This window comes from Puma concolor, chromosome B2, assembly GCF_028749965.1.
Source record: "Puma concolor isolate L17-30 chromosome B2, mPumCon1.1.hap2, whole genome shotgun sequence".
In the NCBI taxonomy this organism is placed as follows: domain Eukaryota; kingdom Metazoa; phylum Chordata; class Mammalia; order Carnivora; family Felidae; genus Puma; species Puma concolor.
Window position 1 is genome coordinate 144,403,991 of NC_141671.1, and position 24,728 is coordinate 144,428,718.

The 24,728-nt window shown below is 40.4% G+C and overlaps 1 protein-coding gene, 1 long non-coding RNA gene and 1 pseudogene across 6 annotated transcripts in view; 2 read left to right on the forward strand and 1 right to left on the reverse strand.

The window, feature by feature from the left end:
• SYNJ2 (synaptojanin 2) overlaps positions 1 to 7,317 on the forward strand; it is a 103,695-nt gene extending 96,378 nt beyond the window's left edge. For 4 of the 5 annotated variants that reach the window (XM_086708235.1, XM_086708234.1, XM_086708236.1 and 1 more), the window contains 4 exons: positions 847 to 959; positions 2,036 to 2,144; positions 3,819 to 3,970; positions 5,729 to 7,317. In XM_086708235.1, coding sequence (XP_086564361.1) covers positions 847 to 959; positions 2,036 to 2,144; positions 3,819 to 3,970; positions 5,729 to 6,466 — 1,112 coding nt within the window. In that variant the 3' untranslated portion in view covers positions 6,467 to 7,317. Of the gene's footprint in view, positions 1 to 846; positions 960 to 2,035; positions 2,145 to 3,818; positions 3,971 to 4,384; positions 4,536 to 5,728 lie in introns of all 5 variants that reach the window. The other variant, XM_086708237.1, reaches the window with a different exon arrangement.
• A 2,549-nt stretch (positions 7,318 to 9,866) lies between these two features.
• LOC147581331 (uncharacterized) lies at positions 9,867 to 12,518 on the forward strand. Its single transcript, XR_015251685.1, has 2 exons — positions 9,867 to 10,771; positions 10,999 to 12,518. It is a non-coding gene; the product is annotated as an uncharacterized LOC147581331 (long non-coding RNA).
• Positions 12,519 to 21,125: 8,607 nt separating this feature from the next.
• Positions 21,126 to 24,728, reverse strand: LOC147581332 (large ribosomal subunit protein eL36 pseudogene; annotated as a pseudogene).

Sequence of the window (24,728 nt, forward strand, 5' to 3'; positions counted from 1 at the left end):
TTTTACCTCTACTGTTTACTTCTCTTCTCACCCCAAACGTGTCACAGTCAGACGCAGGGATTTTCCTCAGGCTTTACTTTCCATTTAGGTTTACCTTGGCTTACATCACAAGAGTGATGGATGGTGAGCCAGAAGCACATGACTTTTTATGCGTATTCTTTACTTTTCTGAGTTAACACTCAGAGAATAAAATACTACATAAATAAAATTTAGGTCATATTGTGGAAATTTTACCAAAATAGATAAATACAGAACTTTTAAAAATTCACTTGGCTGTCTACAGATAACAGTTGTTAATCACAACGTTTCCAGCCTTTTTCTAAATATATGTATCTATACCTACATACAGTTATTTATTTTTTTACAAAATTGGCGGCCATTTTTTTGTCTTTCGTCTAATGTCTATGTCATTGAACATTCTAAAACATGATTTCTGAATGACCATAAGTGTAACTTAATGCATTTATTCCTCTGCTTTGGTTTTTTGTTTTTGGTTTTTAGATTTTTGTCCACAAACCACTTTTAAAACTGAGTCCTAATAACTGCAGTGTGTTTTAAACCACTTAAAAATGAATTGGCTTTTATATCAGATTTGAATCCCCCCCCCCCGCGCCAGGATGTTAGATTAAAATTTGTGTTCAAATAATATTTCTCCAGAGAATAGTCACAAACTGCTTGAGAATCCAAGGAGAAAGTTAGTATCGACTCTGCGAATGCCCACCAGCCCCCCGGGCTCGGACCCTACGAACGTGTGTGGTTGGCCTGGCTCCCAGCTCGCTGGGACATGGCTCCAAAGCAGCCAGTGACCTCACTGAGATGGGGGCTCTGCCTGGTTGGTTTTCACAGCTGGTTTAATGGTGAAGAAGTCGGCTTCGGACGTGTCCATCTCCTCTGGCACCCACGGGCAGTACTCGATTTTGCAGACGGCAAAACTTCTGCCAGGAGCGCCCCAGCACGCAGTGAGTTCTTTCAGGTTCTGCTCAAAGCAAAGTGGGCCAGCGTTCCAAACCCCAGGGGTCTGCCCCGTGGCTCACCTCCAGCCCCTGAGATCAGGCAGGATCACCTCTTCAGTGAATATATAGACTAGTATCTCTTTACCCTCTGCCTGACAGCTCTTTCCCAAACCCATAGTTTAGGTCTTTTATAGGGTTTTCGTATGGTTGTAAGAGGGCTAGAGAGAAAATCACGTTTGACGAAAAATAAATCCCACGTGTCCCTGTGTGGTGGGACTGTTCCCAGACCCCTCTGCTTCTCTCCCTTCCGAGGCTTGACTTGGACCTTGGTGTGCGTAGACAAGTGCTTGATAGAAGGCAAAATAGGAGAAATTCTGATCAGTTGTCTGGAGAGAAGAGGTAACGGGTCCTCAATTTCGCGGTAAGGGAATGCTAGTGATAACAACAGGGAGGATTGTAGAGGTGGAAAGTTCCAGAAGATGGCAGTGAGCTGTGTAGGAAGACAGTAGGTGGAGGTCAGAGGAATAGAGCACGGGAGGTGAAGCCGGGGTGCTGGGTGGAGCAGGCTGTGCCAGGAGGGTGCGGCGGCTGGGCCAGATGTCCCGTGTGACGGCAGGGGAGGGAACGAACAGCCAGGCCTCAGCAGTTGATGGTAGTGAAGGCAGGCCGTCAGTGGCAACCCAGAGGTTTGGGTGAAGAGGCAGAAAGGGCACTTTTGAGAAAACGTGGAAGGTGTGTTAAGAATTGTGCTGAGCTGCCGAAAAAGTGGCCTCTGATGATGCTTTCTGGCTTTTACCTGGTTAGCAAAGCAGACGGTGGTTTAGCCGCATTGCCAAGACCTGTAACCATCCGGTTGGGGACAGGAGGTCAGGTCTCAGTATTACTGCAGTCGTCTCAGAGTACTCCGGGGGGACAGAGGCTTGAGGGATGCGGTCTGGATCGGAGTTTGCGTCTTAACCACCATCTGACGGAGCCCCTTGCATCACACGCTTGTGAACAGATCAGCAGGCAGGGATCAGACCAGGTGAGTCTGTTTGCCTGCCTGTGTTAACATTGCTTTTCTTCTTGACTCTGTCCTGAAGCCCAAAGCCAGGATGGGGATAAGTAAACCCTACAATGTCAAGCAGATCAAAACTACCAATGCCCAGGAGGCAGAAGCAGCCATCCGATGTCTCCTGGAAGCGAGAGGGGGTGAGTGGTCTGCTGGGGTTCTGCTTCTGGTCTTTTCTTTGCCTCTTCCTACTAGAAGGGACCTAGAAGAGAAAGTAACTTCCTTCTTTCTGGAGGCAGTATCAAATGGAAACACCCTTTAGCAACATTTGATAAAACTGAACTGCTAAATTTTATTATCCATTTAAAATTATGTATTTATTTATTTGGTTTATTATTTATTTGGTTTCGGCTCAGGTCATGATCCCAGGGTCACGGGATCGGGCCCATGTCAGGCTCTGCACTGAGCATGGAGGCTGCTTGGGATTCTCTCTGTCTCCTTCTGCCCTCTCCCCTGCTGGTGTTTTCTCTCTCTCTCAAGTAACAATAATAATAATAAATAATTGTACAGATGTAACCAACCACCCACATGACCATCAACTGATGAGTGGGTAAGATGTAGTGTAACCATATAGTGGAATATTATTCAGCCTTAAAAAGCACTCATACAGGGGCGCCTGGGTGTCTCAGTCAGTTGGGTGGCCGACCGGCTCAGGTCATGATCTTGCAGTCTGCGGGTTCGAGCCCCGCATCGGGCTCCATGCTGACAGCTTGGAGCCTGGAGTCTGCTTCGAATTCTGTGTCTCCCTCTCTCTCTGCTCCTTCCCCATTCGCACTCTCTCTCTTTCTTTCAAAAATGAATAAATGTTAAAAAAAAATTGTAGAAAAAAGCACTCATATATATGCTTTATCATGGGTACATCTTAACAATATTATGCTGAGGGAAAGAAGCTAAACACAAAAGGCTTTATATTGTATGATTCCATTTATACAAAGTGTCCAGAATAGGCAAATCTACTCAGACAGAAACATACTAGTTGTTTCCAGGGGCTGGGAGGGGAGAATGGGGGGTGGGGGGGCAACTGCTAATGGGGACAGGGTTCCTTTTTGCGGTAATGAGAATGTTCTGGAAAGATAGTGGTGGTAGTTGTACAATTCTGGGAATATACTTAAAAAACCACTAAACTGTGTTCTTAAAAAGGGTGAATTTCATGGCACGTGAATTATATCTCAGTAAAGCTACTTTTTTTAATGGTTTTTTGTTTGTTTGTTTGTTTTGTTTTGAGAGAGAGGAAGGGGCAGAGAGAGAGGGAGACAGAGGATCCGAAGTAGGCTCTGTGCTGAGAGCAGAGCCCAGTGCAGGGCTCGAACCCACGAACTGTGAGATCATGACTTGTGCTGAAGTTGGATGCTTAACTGACTGAGCCACCTGGGCACCCCAATAAAGCCTTTTAAAGAAGTTTTTTATGAATGTGGTGGTTAGGAGAGGTTTGAGGTTCGAAATCTACCTAGGATCCCAACTTGACATTTCCTTGGTTGTGGGCCCTGCAGAGATTTTGAGAAGTTTCAGATTACCTCCCCTGAGAGAAACACACGTACACATAAAACTTTGTGTATAATGCCTGGGCCTCACTGATCCCCCCCATGAAGACCAATCCGTGTCGAGAAGGTGAACATGAGAAGCTGGAGGCTAAACCTAGCTGGTTGGTCCTGACATCCCCCCAAAGATTTTGCTGTGGTTGTTTTTAGAACAAAAAGGAAACACATCACCTGAGTAAATTAGCATTAGCGTGTAGCAGACCGTCTGGCTATTAAATCATGCCGCGCACTGCCCTGTCCTGCCCACGTCACCATCCATACGACCGTATGTTTCAGGCATCCCAGGAGAAGCTGTAAATGCCACAGCCCTGAGGAACCAAGGGACTTCCAAACCAGAGCCCCCAGTAGCGGTGGCCCCGCTCCTGCCCCGTCGGCCTGCACCCAGGGTTCCTGCCATCAAGAAGCCAACCTTGAGGAGGACCGGAAAGGTAAGAACCCGGAGCGAAGTCCCTTACTCCCGAGTAGCTCCAGCGTCTGCTTAGAGGATTCCCAGACACGGCCCCGTCCGTGAGAAACTGCTTGGCCGTCGCTTCCTCCTTCATATCCCCACCGCGTCGTTGGCTCTAGCTGAGCAGAAAAGCCAGGAATCTGTCACTGCCATGGAGCAGCTTGGAGGTGTCGTGCTTCCCAAACGTTCCGTCTGAGCCCCCAGATGGAGCCGCCGTGGGATGCACTTCTCCCAGTGCTCCTGTGTTTCCTGCTCGTGTATATCTGGTCGCACCGTACACACTTGATTTGTGCCAGAAAACCGACAGGGGGTTCCTGGATTAGCGGTGTCGACGAGCTCGTGGGCGGCTCGGACGCTGGGGCTTCGACGGCTTCTCTTGCCACTTTTCTTGCAGATTGTTTTTTGCTCTCGCTCTCAAGCTTCTCAGCCTCGCTTGCTGCTTCAAAGACATGAGTTTGTCAGGACAGTTGCAGCCCAAAGACTGGCACCTGTAGAGACATCTGGATCTTCCGTTTGATCCCACTGTTCTAGTAACGGGACCCTCGGTAATCCCTTGGCTGGTCATTACAGGGTGACCGCTGCTTTTCCACCTGTGGAAAGTGTGCGTTGTGGCTTTGACGCTTGCTCTGTGTGTCCAGCATCCGTCTGCCTCTCCATCTGCGAGTCACACGTGTCCATCTGCCGGGCCTCCTTAGGGAGCAGACCTCTTTCCTCCTCCTCCTTTCCCCTGTCCCTGTTCTGTCTTGTCTCTGGGAAGCCAGGGCAGAAATGGATTCATTTTCTCAGGCCACTGCACAGGGCTTACAGTAAAAGGCTGGTGGAGAAGGGGTGGTTTTTGCAGTTTGTTTTCTAGAGAGCCAGAGGACGTGCTGATGCTGACGGTACAAACGGCCCCCGCAGTACGGAAGCTTCCTTTGGCTGCGTGCAGTTCTGCGATCGTTTTGAATTGGGGCCAAGGAAGTGACACTCCCGTGCAAAAATTTCCATCTTCCGTATTTAAAAATCAAAGGCTTGGGGCGCCTGGGTGGTTCAGTCGGTTAAGCATCTGACTTCGGCTCAGGTCATGATCTCGCAGTCCGTGGGTTCGAGCCCCGTGTCAGGCTCTGTGCTGACTACTCAGAGCCTGGAGCCTGCTTCAGATTCTGTGTATTCCTCTCTCTCTGACCCTCCCCCGTTCATGCTCTGTCTCTCTCTGTCGCAAAAATAAATAAACGTTAAAAAAAAATTTAAAAATCAAAGGCTTAAGGAGCAAGCCAGTCCATTAGCCTTTCGGTGAGCTGCACACTGTAAGGGAGGTTCCTTCAGCCTAGCATGGTACACACTGAATTTTCAAAGCCGTGGCCTCAGAAAAGATCGGGGCTTTCTTTTGGTTTTTGGTTTTTTTTTTTTTTTTTGGAGGTTTGCTTTTAATCAAGGAAGAGCATAACCCCGTTTCTAAGGTAACAGGAAAAAAAAAAAAAACCCAAAAAACTTGTGTCAAAATAGTCACTGTGTGGCCCTGGTGTTAAAGCTTCCACTCCTGTTTTGTTGGACCTCCTGGTACTTCATACGTGTTTCTCCTGTGCCATTTTGCATCTGGTTACATTTGCGCATCCCGGACATTCTCAAATCTTGAATTTGCTGGAATGTCATCTCGGCCCCATCCCTGCTCCCCTGCAGACAGCGTCTGGGTGCTGATTCCTGCTCCCCCAGCGCTGGCCTGTTACTGACTTACACTCTCTGTCCTGCCTTTTCTCAGCCTGAGTCACCAGAAGAACAGTGTGGGCAACAGTCTGTCCATTTCACAATCGGGCCCCCAGAGACCAGCCTTGAAACCCCTCCTCTAGCAGCCGTCCCTCCTGTTCCCAAACCGAGAACACTTCAGCCCAGGAAGGGGACTGACAGGAAGGCAAGTGGGGGGAAGCCGGTGCCCAACGACGCCCCTCCTGCGGCCGGAGCCACCCCGCCACCCCCTCTGGAGGTGCTGCCCCCCGCGCCGCAGGCGCCCCCGAGGAGGAAGAAGTCCGCCCCCGCAGCCTTCCACCTGCAGGTGCTGCAGAGCAACAGCCAGCTTCTCCAGAGCCTCACCTGTAGCAGCAGTGACTGTCCCCCCGCGCCCCAGCCTGACCAGGGCGTGCTCTTTCCACAACCGGCTCATCCTGGCCCCTTGTCTGCTGCTGGTGCCCAAGCGGATGGTACCAAGGAGACACAGCCAGAGGCGGCCTCCCTTCTTGGTGATTACCAGGATCCTTTCTGGAACCTTCTCCACGACACTCACCTGTTGAAGAATGCCTGGCTTTCCAAGAACTCTGACCCACTGGACCCCGGGACTGGGAGCCTTGGAAGAGCACACACAGCCTCGCTGCAAATCAGCGCCTCAGCGGCCGACAACCTGCCACCGGAGCACGGGCCGAACGACTTGGGTCACTGGATGACAATCAGTGACAAGGACAAGAGGACCGTACTGCAGGTGTTTGACCCGCTGGCAGAAACATGAGCAGGAGGCATGGACCACAGCTCTTTCCGAGAACGTGTGCCTTCTTCCCTCTGGCATCTCTTTCCAGGGCACAGCCCCACACCTTGGCCTCACCCTCCCGGGTCAAAAGAGACCTCTATTTAAAGGCACACTGAAAACACAGTTGTCCTGTCACTCTTGTGTCTCTTATTCAATAAGATAATTATTCAGCCACCAAGATACGTTTTATTCCAGACGTGTGCATTTTAGTTTCCTAGAATCTGGTTAGATTCAACGTGTAGACTTGAGGAAAGAGAATCTAGCTGATAATGTCCAACAGTCTCTCTCTCATTGGATTTTAAATGGTTTTTCAATTTATGCGTGTATGTGGGTTTTTTAAATTTTTGTTTGTATCTTACAGATATTGGGAATAACTTTACGGTGAACCACCTGAAGGTTGATCCATAAAACTAAAAGGTGTCTGGGACCATTAAGAGCTATATACCTGGCCTGCTGATACGAGGTTACAAAAAATAGTAATAGTAATGGAAGCCCCCAGTAGATCAACCAAATGAGTATACATTCCTGTGAGCCCTTGTGTTTACTTATATACGTGTAAACTGACCCTGATCACGTGAGAAATGGTGTCCCACACGGTTTTGGGTCTGGGGTCTGAAGTATATCCCATTTGCTGAACCTGAGCTGAAGCCGGCTGCAGACTCCTTCCCGCATCATGTCTTGGATAGTGCCTGCCCCATAAAGCGCTACAGTCTTGAGCCCACGTGTACTAAACTGGTTTTTATACACTGACTCTTCCCTATGAGAGAAAACCTCGCGGCCTCTTTCTCCTCTTACATTCCATACCAAGTAAAAGCACAAACCGTGAAAACCCATACCGGCACATGACATTGGTCCTCATTGTTGTATTATGAAGAATATTTATTTTAGCCTGTGCCTCCCTCTATAAGAAACCCCAGGGCAGCATTTTTGGGTTTGCTTATCTATCTGTTTATTAGGCCTATTGTTTTTGTCTATACATTTTTCTATACATTTGCAACACCACTTCTTGCCCTAGTCCATCATTTAGAAAGGTATCACCTAAATATTAGTTTACATTTTAAGAATAAGGTTATAAGGTGTAGAATCCGTTTGGAGAGGATACCGTATTTTCGGTAACAAGAAATTCACTGGTGAAATCTTACTGTGCCACGTACCATATTTAGGAGTTTTTAAGGGCCTGGAGTCCTACGGCAGTGATTCTGTGTTATCCCTATCGTGACCGGAGAATTCCTGCACTAAATGCTAATGGTCAGGATGGTGATAATCATCCTGCCTGGGGGGGTAACCACTCTGTTTTTACCTCTAGGGTTTCAGAATTATTTCTCATTGCCACTATCGGGATACCCTGCAGGTTATTTAAATTTGGCGCTCAAAACAAAAAGAAAACCACCACATTCATCGCATTTCATCTGAAAACCGATTAGAGAAAAAGGTATTAGTGACCCACAGAGATAAACTGAGAGTATATGTGATGGACCAGGGGTAAAAGATGATGTTTCTGGCCTTAGCTGACGAGGACGTTTTCTGTAGTAAGTACTTCATATCCCGTTACGTCTCGTAAACACAAGTAAACAACATCATTCTTGAAGAGTTAGGGGGAGAAGGAACACAAGATCGGTAAGCGTCCCGGAGAAGTGAAATGATTTGCCGGGATCCACTTTGCTACTGAGGGTACGAATGGGAACGGAATCAAAGATTTCTTAATTCAAATGTTCTTTCCTCTGTCACCTCTTTTTCCCATCAAAAAGGAGGTGAATTTGAAAGCAGGTATGTGTATCACAGCAGTGACTTGCAGTGATGGAAATAGGCCTAATTTTAAGGTTTCTTCTTCTAGATGCAAGTAGCCATAAGTGGGACAGAGAACAGAATTTTAATTAAGAAAGGTGCTCATCACACAGGTGGCTCATAAGAGTCTGACATTAAGTATTAACACAGAATTATGTTGACCTCAGGAGGCAGGTCACAAGAAAAATTATCAGTAGTTTAACATAAAGAATTGAACAAACATTATGTGATAAGAGGTGTTCAAATTTGGTGAACAACGTAGACTGAATTTTGAGGTGATCGTATAGGTAAGGTTCACACACCAATGTTCTCTTTAAAAAAAGGACAATTGAGGGGCGCCTGGGTGGCACAGTCGGTTAAGCGTCCGACTTCAGCCAGGTCACGATCTTGCGGTCCGTGGGTTCGAGCCCCGCGTCAGGCTCTGGGCTGATGGCTCAGAGCCTGGAGCCTGTTTCCAATTCTGTGTCTCCCTCTCTCTCTGCCCCTCCCCCATTAATGCTCTGTCTCTCTTTGTCCCAAAAATAAATAAAAAATGTTGAAAAAACAAAAAACAAAAATGCTTTAAAAAAAGGACAATTGGAATTGCCTTATTTATTTTTTAAATCAGTGCTTTGATAGTTTGTAGGTTCCCTAGGTTCACAGCAGAGTTGGTTGAATAATCTGGACAATGAGCAGCTGCCATCCTGAGGATTTCATCCTGTGGGTTTTTTATTTTTCGTCTTTCTCTGCTCCCGTACAGGCCGTGCAGTTTCTTCCATTACTACTCTGTAAGACGTTCCAGTTCACTGCAGAGGATTTGAATCACAGAACTTTATAATTCCATATTGTCTCTGTGACCCCAACATTATATTCCCTTTTCCAAATGTAATTTTCTCCAACATCTTGCCTAATTTTAAAGTTTGTTCCAGTAAATGACTGAAATTAGGACATCTGCCCAAGCAATTCCTGTAAAAGTTTAAAGTTGTTGAAATTCAAGATACAGTAAAATTTTCCTGATACGTAGAAGTACAAACAAAGTAATGCATTAAAACATTCACTTTGTAATGAAGCAATTTTCTCAGAAAGCTGCAAAAATTATTTATTGGGTGACTAGTGATTAATAAAAACCCTGTAATGTTTATTTGAAGTGATAATTTGTACTGCAATTGTAAAAATGCCTATTAAATATTTTGTTTTGTTTTTTAATTTGGCTTATTTCTTTGCAGGTGTGGAGAGAACTATGGGATATTTTCTTTGGCTAGCCTTCTATTCTGGATGAAATGTGATTACTGGTTATTCTTCTGAGTTTGGGTCTTGGTGCCTTTTTCAACCATCACATTACGTTGAAAAAACCTCAAATTCATAATATGGTTAAGAATTTATGACTTGGGGCGCCTGGGTGGTGCAGTCGGTTAAGCGTCCGACTTCAGCCAGGTCACGATCTCGCGGTCGGTGAGTTCGAGCCCCGCGTCGGGCTCTGGGCTGATGGCTCAGAGCCTGGAGCCTGTTTCCGATTCTGTGTCTCCCTCTCTCTCTGCCCCTCCCCCGTTCATGCTCTGTCTCTCTCTGTCCCAAAAATAAATAAACGTTGAAAAAAAAAATTAAAAAAAAAAAGAATTTATGACTTGAATGTTGCCAGCAGGGACCACTGCAATAATATATGTAATAACCTCATGCTACATTATCTATAAGACTTGAGAGATACAAGAATTCTCTTCTTATAGGATTTCATAACAGCTTCCAAAACCTTAGACTGCTAGGTTGATGTGAGTACATTATTGTGTGGAAGCAGGAAAAAGGGAGCAAACTATGTTCTGTCCAGGTTTGTTCTTAGCTAATTACCACACTAAATATAAATGTTTTCAGATGATTGTCGTGAACAGAAAAATACTGACCATCTCAAAATAGTAAAGTTGGCTAGTCTCTCCTGACCAGTAAATTCGATATTGAATTCACTTAATCTGAACGCACAGCTCTGTGACTTGGATGGGCAGGAAGGAAACAGCTGGTTACAATGCCTGCCTTTTCCAAGGTGGTGGAAGAGAGATTTGAAACTCACTGTCATATAGGGCAAACTGTTTATGCCTGTATAATAACCTCGATCTCAGTGAGGTAGGAGAGTACAAATGATAGAAATAATTAATTGTGAACAGAGGTCAAGGAATATTTGAGAGGAGAGGATTAGGAATTTGACAAATAGCAAAGTGGGTCTATGTACATGGAAAAGATGTTAGCTGATGGGAAAGCATTTCAGTGGACCGTAAATGACTGTTTAGGATATTATTCTGTGTATAATAGAAGTAGTGGGCAGCAGAACTACCTACATAAATCTGTGTGTTAGAGTGTTAGGATTGCAGGGTTTGTCTAGGCTAATAGCAAGTCTTCAAAGCATCTTGGAATGTAGTTTATAAATGGAGTGATGTAGAGGGCCAACATCACCTTGCTGAGAGATAGTTATACTGCATATACCATTTATTAAGTAACAAACCATTCCCCTTATTTCCTTTAATTAGGTTTCTCAAGGTTATTCAATTTTTTTTTTAAACATTTATTTATTTTTGAGAGACAGAGAGAGAGAGAGCACGAGCAGGGGAGGGGCGGAGAGAGGGAGACAAAGAATCTGAAGCAGGCTCCAGGCTCTAGCTGTCAGCACAGAGCCCGACGCGGGGCTCGAACTCACAAACCATGAGATCATGACCTGAGCTGAAGTCAGACACTTAACCGACTGAGCCACCCAGGCGCCCCTCAAGGTTATTCAATTTTATTGACATTTTCAAATAACATTGGGATTTATGCAGCCTATTTCATTTTTTTCTGTTGGTTTTTTTAAACATTTTTCATTAACTTCAACTTATCTTTAATTTGCCTCTTTAATTTTGTGTTTTCCTATTTTTTCCTTTTCTTAATTTCATAATTAGAAGCACTAGATTTCATTATCTTTAGTCTTTCTCACTTAATAGTAAAGACATTTAAACTTCTGTATTTTCCTGATTATAGCTTTAACTGCACCCTATGCATTTTGGCATGAAATTGATGTTTGCCTTTTCATTACTTTCTAGTTTAATTTGCTTTTATTTACTCTTTCATCCAAGGGAGACTACTTTTCCAGTAGTTAAGGGTTTGTTTGGCATTTAAAAATTGTTTACTCCAAATTTTTTGGATTGTGGCCTGAGAATATGCCCTACCTAGATAAACCTCTACTTTTTAAAATTTATTGAGGTTTGCTCTATGGTCAAGTGCAGTATTAGTTTTTGAAGTGTGTTCATCAAGGTAGAATAAAAAATTTTGTAGTAGTAGGATACAAAATGTGTGTGTGTGTGTGTGTGTGTGTGTGTATTGACTGCATCATTCTTGGTAAACTCTCATGAAATTCTAACAATTTACTGTATTTCAGTATACCTAACACACCACCCATATACCATACTATACCATACCATTATAAGATATACCATATATATACTATTATTCTTAAGGTGCTATGGGCTGAATGTATCCCCCCAAAATTCATATGTTGAAATAAATCTTAACCCCCAAAGGTGATGGAATTAGGAGGTGGGATCTTTGAGAGGTGCTTAGGTCATGAGGGTGGAAACTTCACAAATGAGATTAGAGTTTGTTTTTTTAAGTTTATTTTGTAAGAGAAAGAATGAGCAGGAAAGGGGCAGAGAGAGAATTCTATATCCTGACATGGGGCTCGATCTCAGGAACTGTGAGATTATGACCTGAGCAGAAATCAAGAGTCAGACACTTAACTGACTGAGCCACCCAGGCTCCCTGGGATTAGAGTTCTTATAAAAGAGACCTCACTGAGACTTCTCACCTTCTCCACATGTGAGGACATAGCAAGAAGTGCCAGCTATGAGCTGGAAAAGGTGTTTTACCAGAATATGCCCATGTTGGTGCCATGATCATGGACATCCAGCTTCCAGAACTGTGAGAATAGATGTTTGTTGTTTATAAGCCACCCAGCCTCTGGTGTTTTGCTATAGCAACCCGAACAGATAAGAGGCTTCCGACTTAATTACAACTGTTCATCTATTGTGAGATGCAGCCCAGTTACAGATGTTAAAATAATTTTTAATGTGTCCTAAAATTGATAAAATATGGTCTCTGTAGATTCTTTTGGATTTTCTATGTAGACAAGCTTATCACCTGCAAACACGTTTTGTTTCTTGCTTTCCCATCCCTGTACCTTTTTATGCCTTTTTCTTGCCTTATAGAGCTGGCTAGAACATTTAGCACAATGTTACATAAAATTGTTGATAACAGACATTCTCCTCAAAAGGAAAGTGTTAATATTTTTGCTATTAAGTATGATGTCTCTTGCTTTTTGTTCTTTAGACACCCTTTTTATTAGGTTAAGGAAATTCTCTTCATGGATTGCTAAATGTATCTTTTTCATGAATAGTTGAATTTTATCAGACTTTTTTTTTTTTGCATGTATTGAGGATTAATTTTTCCCCTTTTTGTTGGTTAATACGGTGAATTACTCTGATCAATTTTCACTGCTAAACAAGTTTACATTCTTGATATAAATCCAACTTGGACAGATTATATTATCTTTTAAACTATTACTAGATTTAGGTTGTCAGTATTTTTAAGACTTTGACAAGTATGTTCATAATTGAGATTCTCTCTTTTGTACTGTCCTTGGTATCAACGTTTCACTAACCTCGCAAGTTGGGTGGTCTGCTCTTTTCTATTAACTGGAAGGATTCAATATTGGAATTATTTTCTCCTTAGATTTTTGGTAGAGTTCACCAGTAAAGTCAACCAAGTCTGTAGTTTCTTTGGGAGAAGATTTTTTTAAGTCACTGATTCTGTTTCTGTAATACTCATAGGACTACTAGTCTCTACTTCACGAGCAAGTTCTCTACATCATGGACCAGTTGGGTAAGCTGTATTTTTCTAGGAATTTTTTATTTCATCTAAAATTTAATATTACTGACCTAAAAGTATTTATAATATCTTTTAATGTTTACATTATAGTGATAACTCCTTTTGGTTCCTGATAAATTGTGCCTTTTTCTCTTAAGTGGTCTCACTAGAGGTTTGTCAATTTTATTAGCCTTTTCAAAGAATCAACTTCTAGTTTTGTTGAGACTCTGTTTTATGTTTGTTTTCTACTTAACTAATTTGTGTTATTTTTAAATTCTTTATTTTATTTTATTTTATTTTATTTTATTTTATTTTGGTGTTCATTTTTCTAATTTCTTGAGACCAGTGCTTAGCCCATTCAACCATTTGGTCAAATTTGAAAAGAATGTATATTCTCCATCCCTTAGGTACAGTACTCTAAATATTTCAGTGGGTCAAGTCTGGAAAGCATGTAGTTCTAATCTTATATTCTCCCCCTCTTTTTTTTGGCCTGCTTGTTCTATCACTTCCAAGAACCATCTAATAAAATCTCCCACGGTGTCTATTTCTTCCTTTGGTTTTCTCCATTTTTGCATTATATAATTTTAGACCATATATTCACATTTATATATACAATTAAAATTTACTATTTTCCTAGTGAATTTATCTTTTTTCATTATGAAGTGACCCTCTTTTTCTCTAATAATTCTTGCCCTACAGTGTGTTTTATCTGATATAGCTACACCATCTTGCTTTTGGCATTTGCATGACCTGTCTTTTTCCATCTTTTAAAATTCCGACCTCTCTGTGCCCTCAGGCTTCAGATGGGTCTATTATAAATGGCATATAATTGAATGTGATTTTCTTATCTAGCCTGATATATTTATCTTTTAACTGGGATATTTAGTCCATTTACATTCAATGTAATAATTGCTATATTTGGGGTTAAATTTTACCATGTTGTCTATACTTTCTCTATGTACTACCTGTTCTTTGTTTCTTTTCCCCTCCTTTAATGCCTTCTTTTGGATTTTTATCATTCCTCTTTTTCTCTTAATTTATAAGTCATTGTACCATTTTTGTTGGTTACATTTTTATTGGTTATCTTAGAAATTACAACATGTGCCATTAAATTCTCCAAGTTTAATGTTAACTTTTAGTCTACCTTCCTCTTGATTTGGACAGTGACCTTGGAACACTATAACCCCATATATGCCATCCCAAATATAGTTGCTGTATATATATTTTTAAATAGTACTTATTTTAATACCCGCTCATGTCATTGTTCTTGTTTTGTACAATCCATTTTTATTTAGTTTATCCAGATAGTTGCCTCTTGTTTCACACTACATTTTTTCTTAAATCTCAGCACCCCTGGCTAGATCATTTATTTACCTTCTATCTGAAGTGCATCTTTTCACATTTCCATTACTGAAAGTCTATTGGTGGTAAACTGTTTTAATTTATATAAAATATCTATCTCATCTTAATATTTTTAATGTCTTATCATTTTTACTGAAAGTATAAATCTAGAGTTTTCCTTCAGCATACTGGAGATCCCATTGCAATGTCTTCTGGCTTCCATCAACTGGTGACTTCTCAACAGCAGCATTCTTAAGTGTTGTTCCTTTAAACTTTTTTGCTCTTGTCTTGGCTTTTCTGCAGTTTCACTATGTTGTGTATAGATGTGGCTTTATTTGCTCTCCTTTGGATGTGTTGAACTTCTTTGGCCTGTGGTTTGGTGTCAGTTCTGGAAACTTTTCAACCATTATCTCTTCAAATACTACCTCTGGACATTCCTTTTCTCCTTTCTTTCTGATACCCTAATGAAATATATAATGGAATTTGTTATCTTTTTACTTGCTTATATCCTTAGTCTCTCTTCTGTATTTTCCATCTTTTTGTCTCTGCTGAACTCTGAATAATTTTTCTTACCTCTCTTCCAGTTCACTAATTTTCTTTTTTTTTTTTTTTAACGTTTTTATTTATTTTTGAGAAAGACACAGAGCATGAACGGGGGAGGGGCAGAGAGAGAGAGGGAGACACAGAATCGGAAGCAGGCTCCAGGCTCTGAGCCATCAGCCCAGAGCCCGACGCGGGGCTCGAACTCACGGACCGCGAGATCGTGACCTGAGCTGAAGTCACACGCTTAACTGACTGAGCCACCCAGGCACCCCTCACTAATTTTCTTTAGTTGTATCTAATGTAATTTCAGCCTTCTTTTCTAGAAGCTATTTTTGGTACTTTGTAAAATCTAAGTAACTACATAGTTTCCTTTTTTTTTAATTAAGTTTATTTTGAGAGAGAGAGTGTGTGTGCAAGTAGGGAAGGGGCACAGAGAGAGGGAAAGAGAGAATCCCAAGCAGGGATGGATGTCACAAACCATGAGATCATGACCTGAGCTGAAATCAAGAGCTGGATGCTTAACTGACTGAGCCATTCAGGCACCCCTTGTTTCCTGTTTCTAGAGAAATTTCAACCTTGTATGCTTGAAAAAATAATAATAAGCATAGGTATTTTTATCATCTATATCTGATAGTTCTCAGAACTTTTTGAGGAGAGGGATTTTGCTATTTGTTCCCATTTGTGTTATCTCCTTGTATGCCAGTTATCTTTGTTTATTGATTATGCCATTTGGAAAAGTATTTGTGGGAATAATTTAAGGGCTGGTATGAATGTATCTTCCTCCTTTCTCGGATGTCTGGGGACACTACCAGTATGGGATCTTCTGATTCAAATTATAGTTTGCGATTCCCTGGACCACTCAAGAGTCACGAACACAGGATGTTTACTTCCAGGTCATCCTTATTTTATATCTATAGCCCTTTGCAGTCCCAGCTTAATGAATGTGTGGAGTTATCAGATCCCTTGGCCAACCCTGTCCTTTGACTTCTGTCCCCTTCACCGTGGAAATTCGCCAAAAATCACAGCTCAATCTCTGTTGTTTCTTTTGGCTCTGCAAATGACCTCAAAGTGGGGCCTTGCACAAAGATGCCCAGCTAAGGAGGGTAAGTGGGATCAGAAATATAACCCCTGTTCTATGTCACAAGCCATGTGCTGGAGGAAGAAGGACCTTTTAAAACTTATCACAGGGGACATTTTTTGTAAATACCTGAGCAGAGGGACTACCGGACATGTCAGTGGCATCCTTGCCTCAAGCAAAAGTAGTTCCAACTGTTGGTTTCCTCTCCGGTTTCTTGCCTTATCCTCTATTTTGTCAATAGTTTTTGTGTTAGCACTTTGATCAGTTGAAAAACATTTCATCCAGATTTATTGCTTGTCCTCACTGGGACTTAGTTCCAAATTATCTAGCCTGCTATTACTGAAAGCAGAAGTTTATAGTTAATTTTTAAGATTCCTTTTCCACTGGTATTTCAACTTATCTTTGTTCTTCTAAGATATACTCTAGCTTATGTATGTTGCAATAACTTGACTAATCACAGTGGCTGTGATTTGAATTTTTGACTTCTACAGAGCCTCCTTTTTAGAATAAAATGTGTATCAAATTAACAACTCATAAAAACTTATTCTAGAAAAATATGAAAAGCTAAAAATTCACCCCAAATTGACCAAGAAATAATTATTAACGTTATTATCCTAGAAAATTATCTGTTTGTAAGGTACAGTAACATAATAAACTCAATTCACCAGAAGTGAACCTAAGAGGATCAAACTACAAGAACTGATTAACAATATTCTCTGAGTTCCTTAGGCTTCAGCACATTGTTCCGTTGCTTTTGTAGCCATTTCAAGGGCAATTTAGCAGAGTACACAATTCTTGCTTTCCAAAGTTACTCTTTTCTAACACAAGTTTTTTGCTTATTTTTAGGATTTTTGTTTGCATCCTAAAATGCAGTATTTTGGGGGTGCCTGGGTGGCTCAGTTGGTTAAGCATCCAACAGCTCAGGTCATGATCTCATGGTTCGTGAGTTCGAGCCCTGTGTTGGGCTCTGTGCTGACAGCTCAGAGCCTGGAGCCTGCTTCGGATTCTGTGTCTCCCTCTCTCTCTGCCCCTCTCCCACTCATGCTCTGTCGCCCTCTCTCTCTCTGTCTCAAAAATAAACATTAAAAAATTTTTTTTAATAAATAAAGTGCTGTATTTTCATCCTTTGTTTCTCTGTAAGCCTGGATTTAGTCAATAAGCAAATTTGTCAGAAGAGGCACATGGGTCCCTATTGCCTTGAGTTTATGTTGGCAATGTAAGTCTTTTGCCTTTATAACTGAACAACTTTTAATCTATTACCTTCTAATTATTTTATCTTCTTTCTGTGTCTACTGTGGTTCTGCATCCATGGAGCCATCACTGTGTTAAGAGGATTTTCATCCTTGTCTGTATTTTTTTTTACATGGTCTCTATTTTATTCTATAATTGTGCTGATTTGGTTTTCATTTTGTTCCTCTCTCTCTGCCTTTTTCCCTATATGTCACTTTTTGCTGTTATTCAGGGACTATGTTTCCTTTTAGAACTGAACCTTCAGACATCTATATGTACTTGACTGGTTTTTGTTTGTTTTTTGCTTTATTGTTTGTGTCATGTAATTTCTTTTCATCTTGCTTGTGCGTAATAAACTTCATCTAGATCCATGTGACCTAAATGGAGGATGAACTGTCCTGCTAACTCTCCCTCCTTATCTGAGGCTCCTTTTTGGCCATTCATGTTTGACATTACCACTCATTCTTCCTTTATCTGAAGGTAGGAAGGGGCAAATTTGCCCCTCCAGCATAGCTGTGGTGAGTCCTATGCTGTCTTTGTTAGAAGATCTGGCCTGTTGTGCATCTTTTGGAGGTTTGTAACTATGCTAGGGTCCGCTTCACTTAGAATGATAACATCTTATTTCATGAGGGCTTTAGAAAACAAAGCCTTGCTGTTTCAATTTTTGAGTATTTTAACATTTTCAATGATAGATGAGGTTTCCAACCTCAAGGCTTTTTCCTTAACTTTGCTCAGCACTATGTTCCCCCCTCTTTTTCCACAAAATACAGAACTATCATCAAAATTCTCAAGATTGTTTTGATTAACCTTGCCTAATATTACTTATTTTTCTTAACCACCAGTTTTCAAAGTTAATGGCATGAGCTTTTAGTCCTTTCATTTATCATTTGCTGCTGAATTATTTTTTCCTACTTTTCCTCTTTTTTCCTATTTTTTCTCCTTTTAATTAGGTATTGAGGAGAAAAATTCTAAATTGTAAGATCAGCTTCCAAGTCCTAGACTATTTGCTCTTGTGACTTTGTCAGTTTATAAAATTAATGATGTGAAATGTTTTATGAAGATATTGAAACAAACATGCATAGATTTTAAAATCAAAACTGGAGGGGCGCCTGGTGGCTCAGTCAGCTGAGTGTCTGATTCTTGATTTTGGCTCAGGTCATGATCCCAACATTGTGGGATCACGCCCTACATCGAGCTCTGTACTGAGTGCTGAGCATGGAGCCTGCTTGAGATTCTCTCTCTCCCCTTCTGCCCCTCTCCTTTACTTGCACTCTCACGCGCTCTCTCTAAAATAAAGATAAAAACTGGGTTTAACTTTCACTCTCAATAGTGTTGACACTTTGTACCAGTTTTATGATTTTTTCCTAGTATGGCTAATAAAGCTATTTTGTATATATAAAACACACCCAAAAGTGATACACCCAAAAGTCTAGTTACCATACATCACCCTACCGTCAACCCCTTTCATCCACCCACCCCTCAACACACCTCCCCTCTGGAGACTGCCAACTATTCCCTGTATCTGAGTTTGTTTTGTTTGAATTTCACGTATGAGTAAAATCAAAAGGTATTTTTCTTCTTCTGACTTATTTCATGTAGTATAATATGCTCTAGGTCCATCTGTGTTGCCAATAAAATTTCGTTCTTTTTATGGTCGAGTAGTATTCCAACATGTGTATGTGTACATCTTTATCTATTCATCTGTCAATGGACATTGGTTGCTTCCCATAAATTGGCTATTGTAAGTAATGCTGTAATGAACATAGGGGTGCATATATCTTTTTGAATTAGAGTTGTCTCATTTTTCAGATAAATAGGCAGTAGTGGAACAGCTGGATCATATGTTAAAATTAGTATTTTTTAAAAAAGCTTAATGTCTATTTATATTTGAGAAATAGATAAAGTGTGTATGCATGAGCCGGGGAGGGGCAGAGACTGAGAGAATCCGAAGCAGGCTCCAGACTCTGAGCTATCAGCACAGAGACCAGTGTGGGGTTTGAACTCACAAGCCATGAGATCATGACCTGAGCCAAAGTCCAACACTTAACAGAGTGAGCCACCCAGGCACCCCACCTGGATCATATGTTAGTTCAATTCTTAATTTTTTTGAGGAATCTCCATACTGTTTTCCATAGTGGCTGTGCCAATCTACAATCCTACCAATAGTGTACAAGTGTCCCTTTTTCTCCACATTCTCTCCAACACCTGTTATTTCTTTTTAACAATAGCCTTCCTTACAGGTGTGAGGTGATAATCTGTGATTTCGGTTTGCATTTCCCTAATAATTAGCTATATTGAACATTTTTTTCATGTGCCTGTTGCCCATCTGTATGTTCTCTTTGGGAAAATGTCTATTCAGATCCTCTGCCCAGTTTTTAATTGGTTTGTTTTGTTGTCGAGTTGTAGGAGTTCTTTATATATTTTAGATATGAACCTCTATAAGATATGACCGCAGTTATCATCTGCCATTCAGTAGGTTGCCTGTTCATTTTGATGATGATTTCCTTCACTGTGCAGGAGCACTTTAGTTTGATGTGGTCCCATTTGTTTGTTTTTGCTTCTGTTTCCTTTGATTTTGGAGTCTGGCCCACAAAAGCATTCCGAAGACAAATGCCACAGAGTTTACCACCTGTCTTCTAGGAATTCTATGCTTTCAGGTCTTCTATCCACATTCTTAATCCATTTTTAGTTAATATTTGTATTATGGTCTAAGGAGTCTAGTTTCATTCTTTTACATGTTGCTGACCAGTTTTCCAAAACTCATCTAGTGAAGAGACTATCCTTTCTCAATTGTATGTTCTTGGCTCCTTTGTCATAAATTAACTGTCCATGTATGTGTGGGTTTATTTCTGGGCTTTCAATTCTGTTCCATTGATCTGTTTGTGTGTTTTTGTGCCAGTATCATACTGTTTTGAGTACTGTGGATTTGTAATACAGTTTGAAAATAGGAGGTGTCATACATCCAGCTTTGTTCTTTCTCAAGATTGCTCTGGCTTTTGTGTTCCTGCAAATTTTAGAATTTTTCTTCTAGTTCTGTGAAATATGCCGTTGGAATTTTGACAGGGATTAGACTGAATCTACTTCATATTCTTACATAAAGCAACACTTGTACATAGGTACTCAGTAAGTGTTCACTGAATTACACTTCTTTATTATAATAATGAGAAGCCAACTAAGAGGTTATTATAGTTCAGGCCAAATGTGAAACCTGAACTGGAGACTGGCAGTAGAAATGGAAAAGGATTCTGGTACATTTTAAGCAAATAAGACAGCATTTGGTAATTAATCATATACGGGAAAAAGAAGTCAAACAATTGAAGAGTTCTGCTTGAAGGAATATAATGAACTATCTGAAATAGAAGAAGTGGACTTGGTTGAAGATAAACAGGATATGCAATTCTTAAGGCTTTTGATATTTTAAAATTCTTTTAATGGAAAAATTAATTTCACCTTTATTGAGGTATAATTGACATATAAAATTAAGATATTTAAACTATACTTGTGGTGATTTGATACAAACACATATTGTGAAAGGATTTCCCCTGTCTAGTTAACACATCAACACATTTAGTTAACACAAGTTAACACATCCATCACCTCACATGTCGTGTGTGTGTGTGTTTGTGTGTGTAAGAACACTGAAGTTTTACTCTTAGCAAATTTGAATAGTACCTATGTTTTACATTAGATCTTCAGACCTTATTCATCTTATATCTGGAAGTTTGTACCCTTTTCCCAATCTCTCCCTATTTCTTCCAACCTCTAGCCCCTGGAAAACCATTTTTCTACTGTTTATATGAGTTTGACCCCCCCCCCCGCCTTTTTTTTTTTTTTTTAAGATTCCACATATAAGTGATACCCTACACTATTTGTCTTTCTCTGTCTGGCTTACTTAGCCATAATGCCCTGAGAGTCCATCATGTAATCAGAAATGGCATGATTTCATCTTTTCTCATGGCTGAATAATATTCTATTGTATGTATATACCAAATCTTCTTTATCCATTCATCTGTTAGTAGACATTTAGGTTGTCTCATCTTGGCTATTGTGAATAATGCTGTAATGAACTTGGGAGTGCAGATATCTCAATATCCTGTTTTTGTTTCTTTGGATATTTATACAGAAATAAGAGTGCTGGATCATATGGTAGTTTTTAGTTTTTAAAGGAACCTTCCATACTGTTTTATATAGTGGCCATATCAATTTACATTCCCACCAACAGTGCACAAGTGTTCCCTCTCCTCCACATCCTTGCCAACACTTGTTATCTCTTCTCTCTTGATGATAACCATTCTAATAGACATGAAAGGATATGTCATTGTAGTTTTGAATTTGATCTGAACTGATGATTATTAGTAATGTTGAGCACATTTTCATATACCTGTTAGCCATTTCTATGTCTTCCTTGGAAAAAAATGCCCATTTTGAAATCAAATTGTTTGATATTTACTATTAAGTTGTATGCTGGTCTCATGAGTTTGTCTATTAAGTTGTATGCATTCTTTATATTTTTTAGAATATTAATCCCTCATCAGATATGTGATTTGCAAATATTTTATCCCATTAAGTAGGCTGCCTTTGCTGTGCAGAAAGAGGTTTTTTAGTCTGATAATGTTCCAACTGTTAATTTTGCTTCTGTTCCCTTTGTTTTTGGTATCAAATCCAAAAAATCATTGTCAAGACCAATGTTAAGATGCTTATCAGCTCTGTTTCCTTCTAGGAGTTTTATGGTTCAAGGTCTTACATTCAAGTCTTTAATCTATTTTGAGTTGATTTTTGTGTATGGTATAGACAGTGGTTCAGTTCCATTCTTTTGCATGTGGCTGTCCAGTTTGCCAACACCATCCATTGAAGAGACTACCTTTCCCATCAATATATTCTGGCTCCTTTCCCATAAATTGACCATATATGCATGGGCTTATTTCTGGGCTCTCTATTGTGATCTGTTGTCTTTTTTTTCTGTTTCTGAGAAAAATGCCATTTGAATTTTGATAGGGACTGCATTGAATCTGTAGATTGCTTTGGGTAATATGGACATTTTAACAATTCTAAGTCTTTCAGCCCATAAGCATGGAATATCTTTCCATTTATTTGTGTCTATTTCTCTCATCAATGTCTTATAGTTTTTAGTGTATAGATCTTCCACCTCCTCATTTAAATTTAGTCATAGGTATTTTATTCCTTTTGATGTAATTGTAAATTAATTTCTAATAGTTTGTTATTAGTGTATAGAAATATAACTGATTTTTGTATATTGATTTTGTATCCTGCACCTTTACTGAATTCATTTATTCTAAAAGTTTTTTTGGTGGAGTCCTTAGAGTTTTCTAAATAAAATGTGATCTGCAAATAGGAATTTTTACTTCTTCATTTACAATTTGGATGACTTCTTTTTCTTGCCTAATTGCTCTGGTTAGGATATCCAATACTATGCTGAATAAAGGCCCCCCCGCCAAAAAAAAAAGTGGTGAGAGTGAGAGTATGGGTATTCTTGTTCCTGATCTTAGAGGAAATGCTTTCAACTTTTCACCTTTTCATATTAGCTGTGTGCTTGTCATATTAAGTTGAAATACATTTCCTCTCTACCCACTTTGTTGAGAGTTTTATATCATGAATGAATGTTGAATTTTGGCGAATGTTTTTTCTTCCTTCATTTTGTTAATGTGGTGTATCACATTGATTGATTTGCAGATGTTGAACCATCTCAAATCCCTGGAATAAATCCCACTTGATCATGGTGCATGCATGATCTTTCTAATTGACTGTTGAATTCAGTTGGCTATTTTTTTTCTGACCATTTTTGCATCTATTTCATCAGGGATGTTGTGTCCTTCTCAGGTTTTTGTTTCTCTGGTCTCATAAAATGAGTTTGGAAGTAGTCCCCCCTCTTGTACTTTTTGGAAGAGTTTGAGAAGGATTGGTATTAATCCCTCTTTAAGTATTTGGTAGAATTCACCAGTGAAATGATCTGGTCCAGGACTTGTGTTGGATCTTGACTACTGATTCAATCTCCTTACTAGTACTTGGATTTTGTTTTGATGCAGATTTTCTATTTCTTCACAATTCAGTCTTGGTACATTGTATGTCTGGGATTTTATCCATTTCCTCCAGGTTGTCCACTTTATTGGCTAATAATTCTTCCTATTAGTATCTTATGATTCTCAGTATTTGTGTGGTGTTGTAATGTCTGTGTGTGTGTGTGTGTGTGTGTGTGTGTGTGTGTGTGTGTTTAAGTTCCAAAAAGGCTTTATTACTTAAAGGGGAGGAATTCAGTTCTTGGCTGCCACTTTCCTCATGCTGCCAGGATGTTGCTCAGCTCCTTTCTCCTCCTCTTGGCATAGATATATGTCCCCACCCTTTTCTTGATGAATTTGAGGGCGCACTGATCTTTGGAGACCTTGAGCAGTTCCACAGCATGCCACTCCTATGTGGCGATGCCGCACACCTCTTGGATCTTCCACATGAACTTGGTGTGCTTGGTGAGGTGCCTGCAGCAGCGGCTGTGCTCAGGTTCACCTTGTACACCTTGCTGAGTCCATGGCCATAGGGTAGCACAGAGCCATGACTGCTGCTCAATGGCTCCCCCAGCGGAAGGACCTCCTCTTTCATTTCTAATTTTATATGGCTCCTCTCTCCCTTTTATCTTGTTATGAGTAGCTAAAGGTTTATCTATGTTATCTTTTCAAAAGCCAGCTCTTAAGAATTTCATTGCTCTTTTAAGAATTTATTTCATTTATTTCCATTCTGATCTTTCTTTCCTACTACTAACTGTGGGCATAGTTTGTTTTTTTCTAGATATAAAGGTCGGGGGACGCCTGGGTGGCTCAGTCGGTTGGGCATCAGACTTTGGTTCAGGTCATGATCTCACGGCTCGTGAGTTCAAGCCCTGCTTTGGGCTCTGTGTTGATAGCTCAGAGCCTGGAGTCTGCTTCATATTCTGGGTCTCTCTCTCTGCCCTCTCCTGCTCATGCTGTCTCTGTCTCAAAAATAAACATTAAAAAAAAATTAAGAAAAAAAGATACAAAGGTGGTTGTTTGAAACCTTTTTTAATGTAGGCATTTGTTGTAAATTTCCCTCTTAGAACTGCTTTTGCTACATCCAAGTTTTGGTATGTTGTATTTCCATTTTATCTCAAGGTATTTTTTCTTTTGTTTCTTCTTTGACCCACTGCTTATTCAGTTGCATGTTGTTTAATCTCTACGTATTTGTGAATTTTCCAGTTTTCTTTTCATTGATTTCTAGTTTCACACCATTGTGGTCAGTAAAGGTACTTGATAAGATTTCAGTCTTAAATTTATTGAGTTGTTTTGTGGCCTAATGTATGACCTAATCTGGAGAATGTTCTGTGTGTACTTGAGAACAATGTGTATTCTGCTACCGTTGGATGGAATGTTCTGTAAATATCTGTTA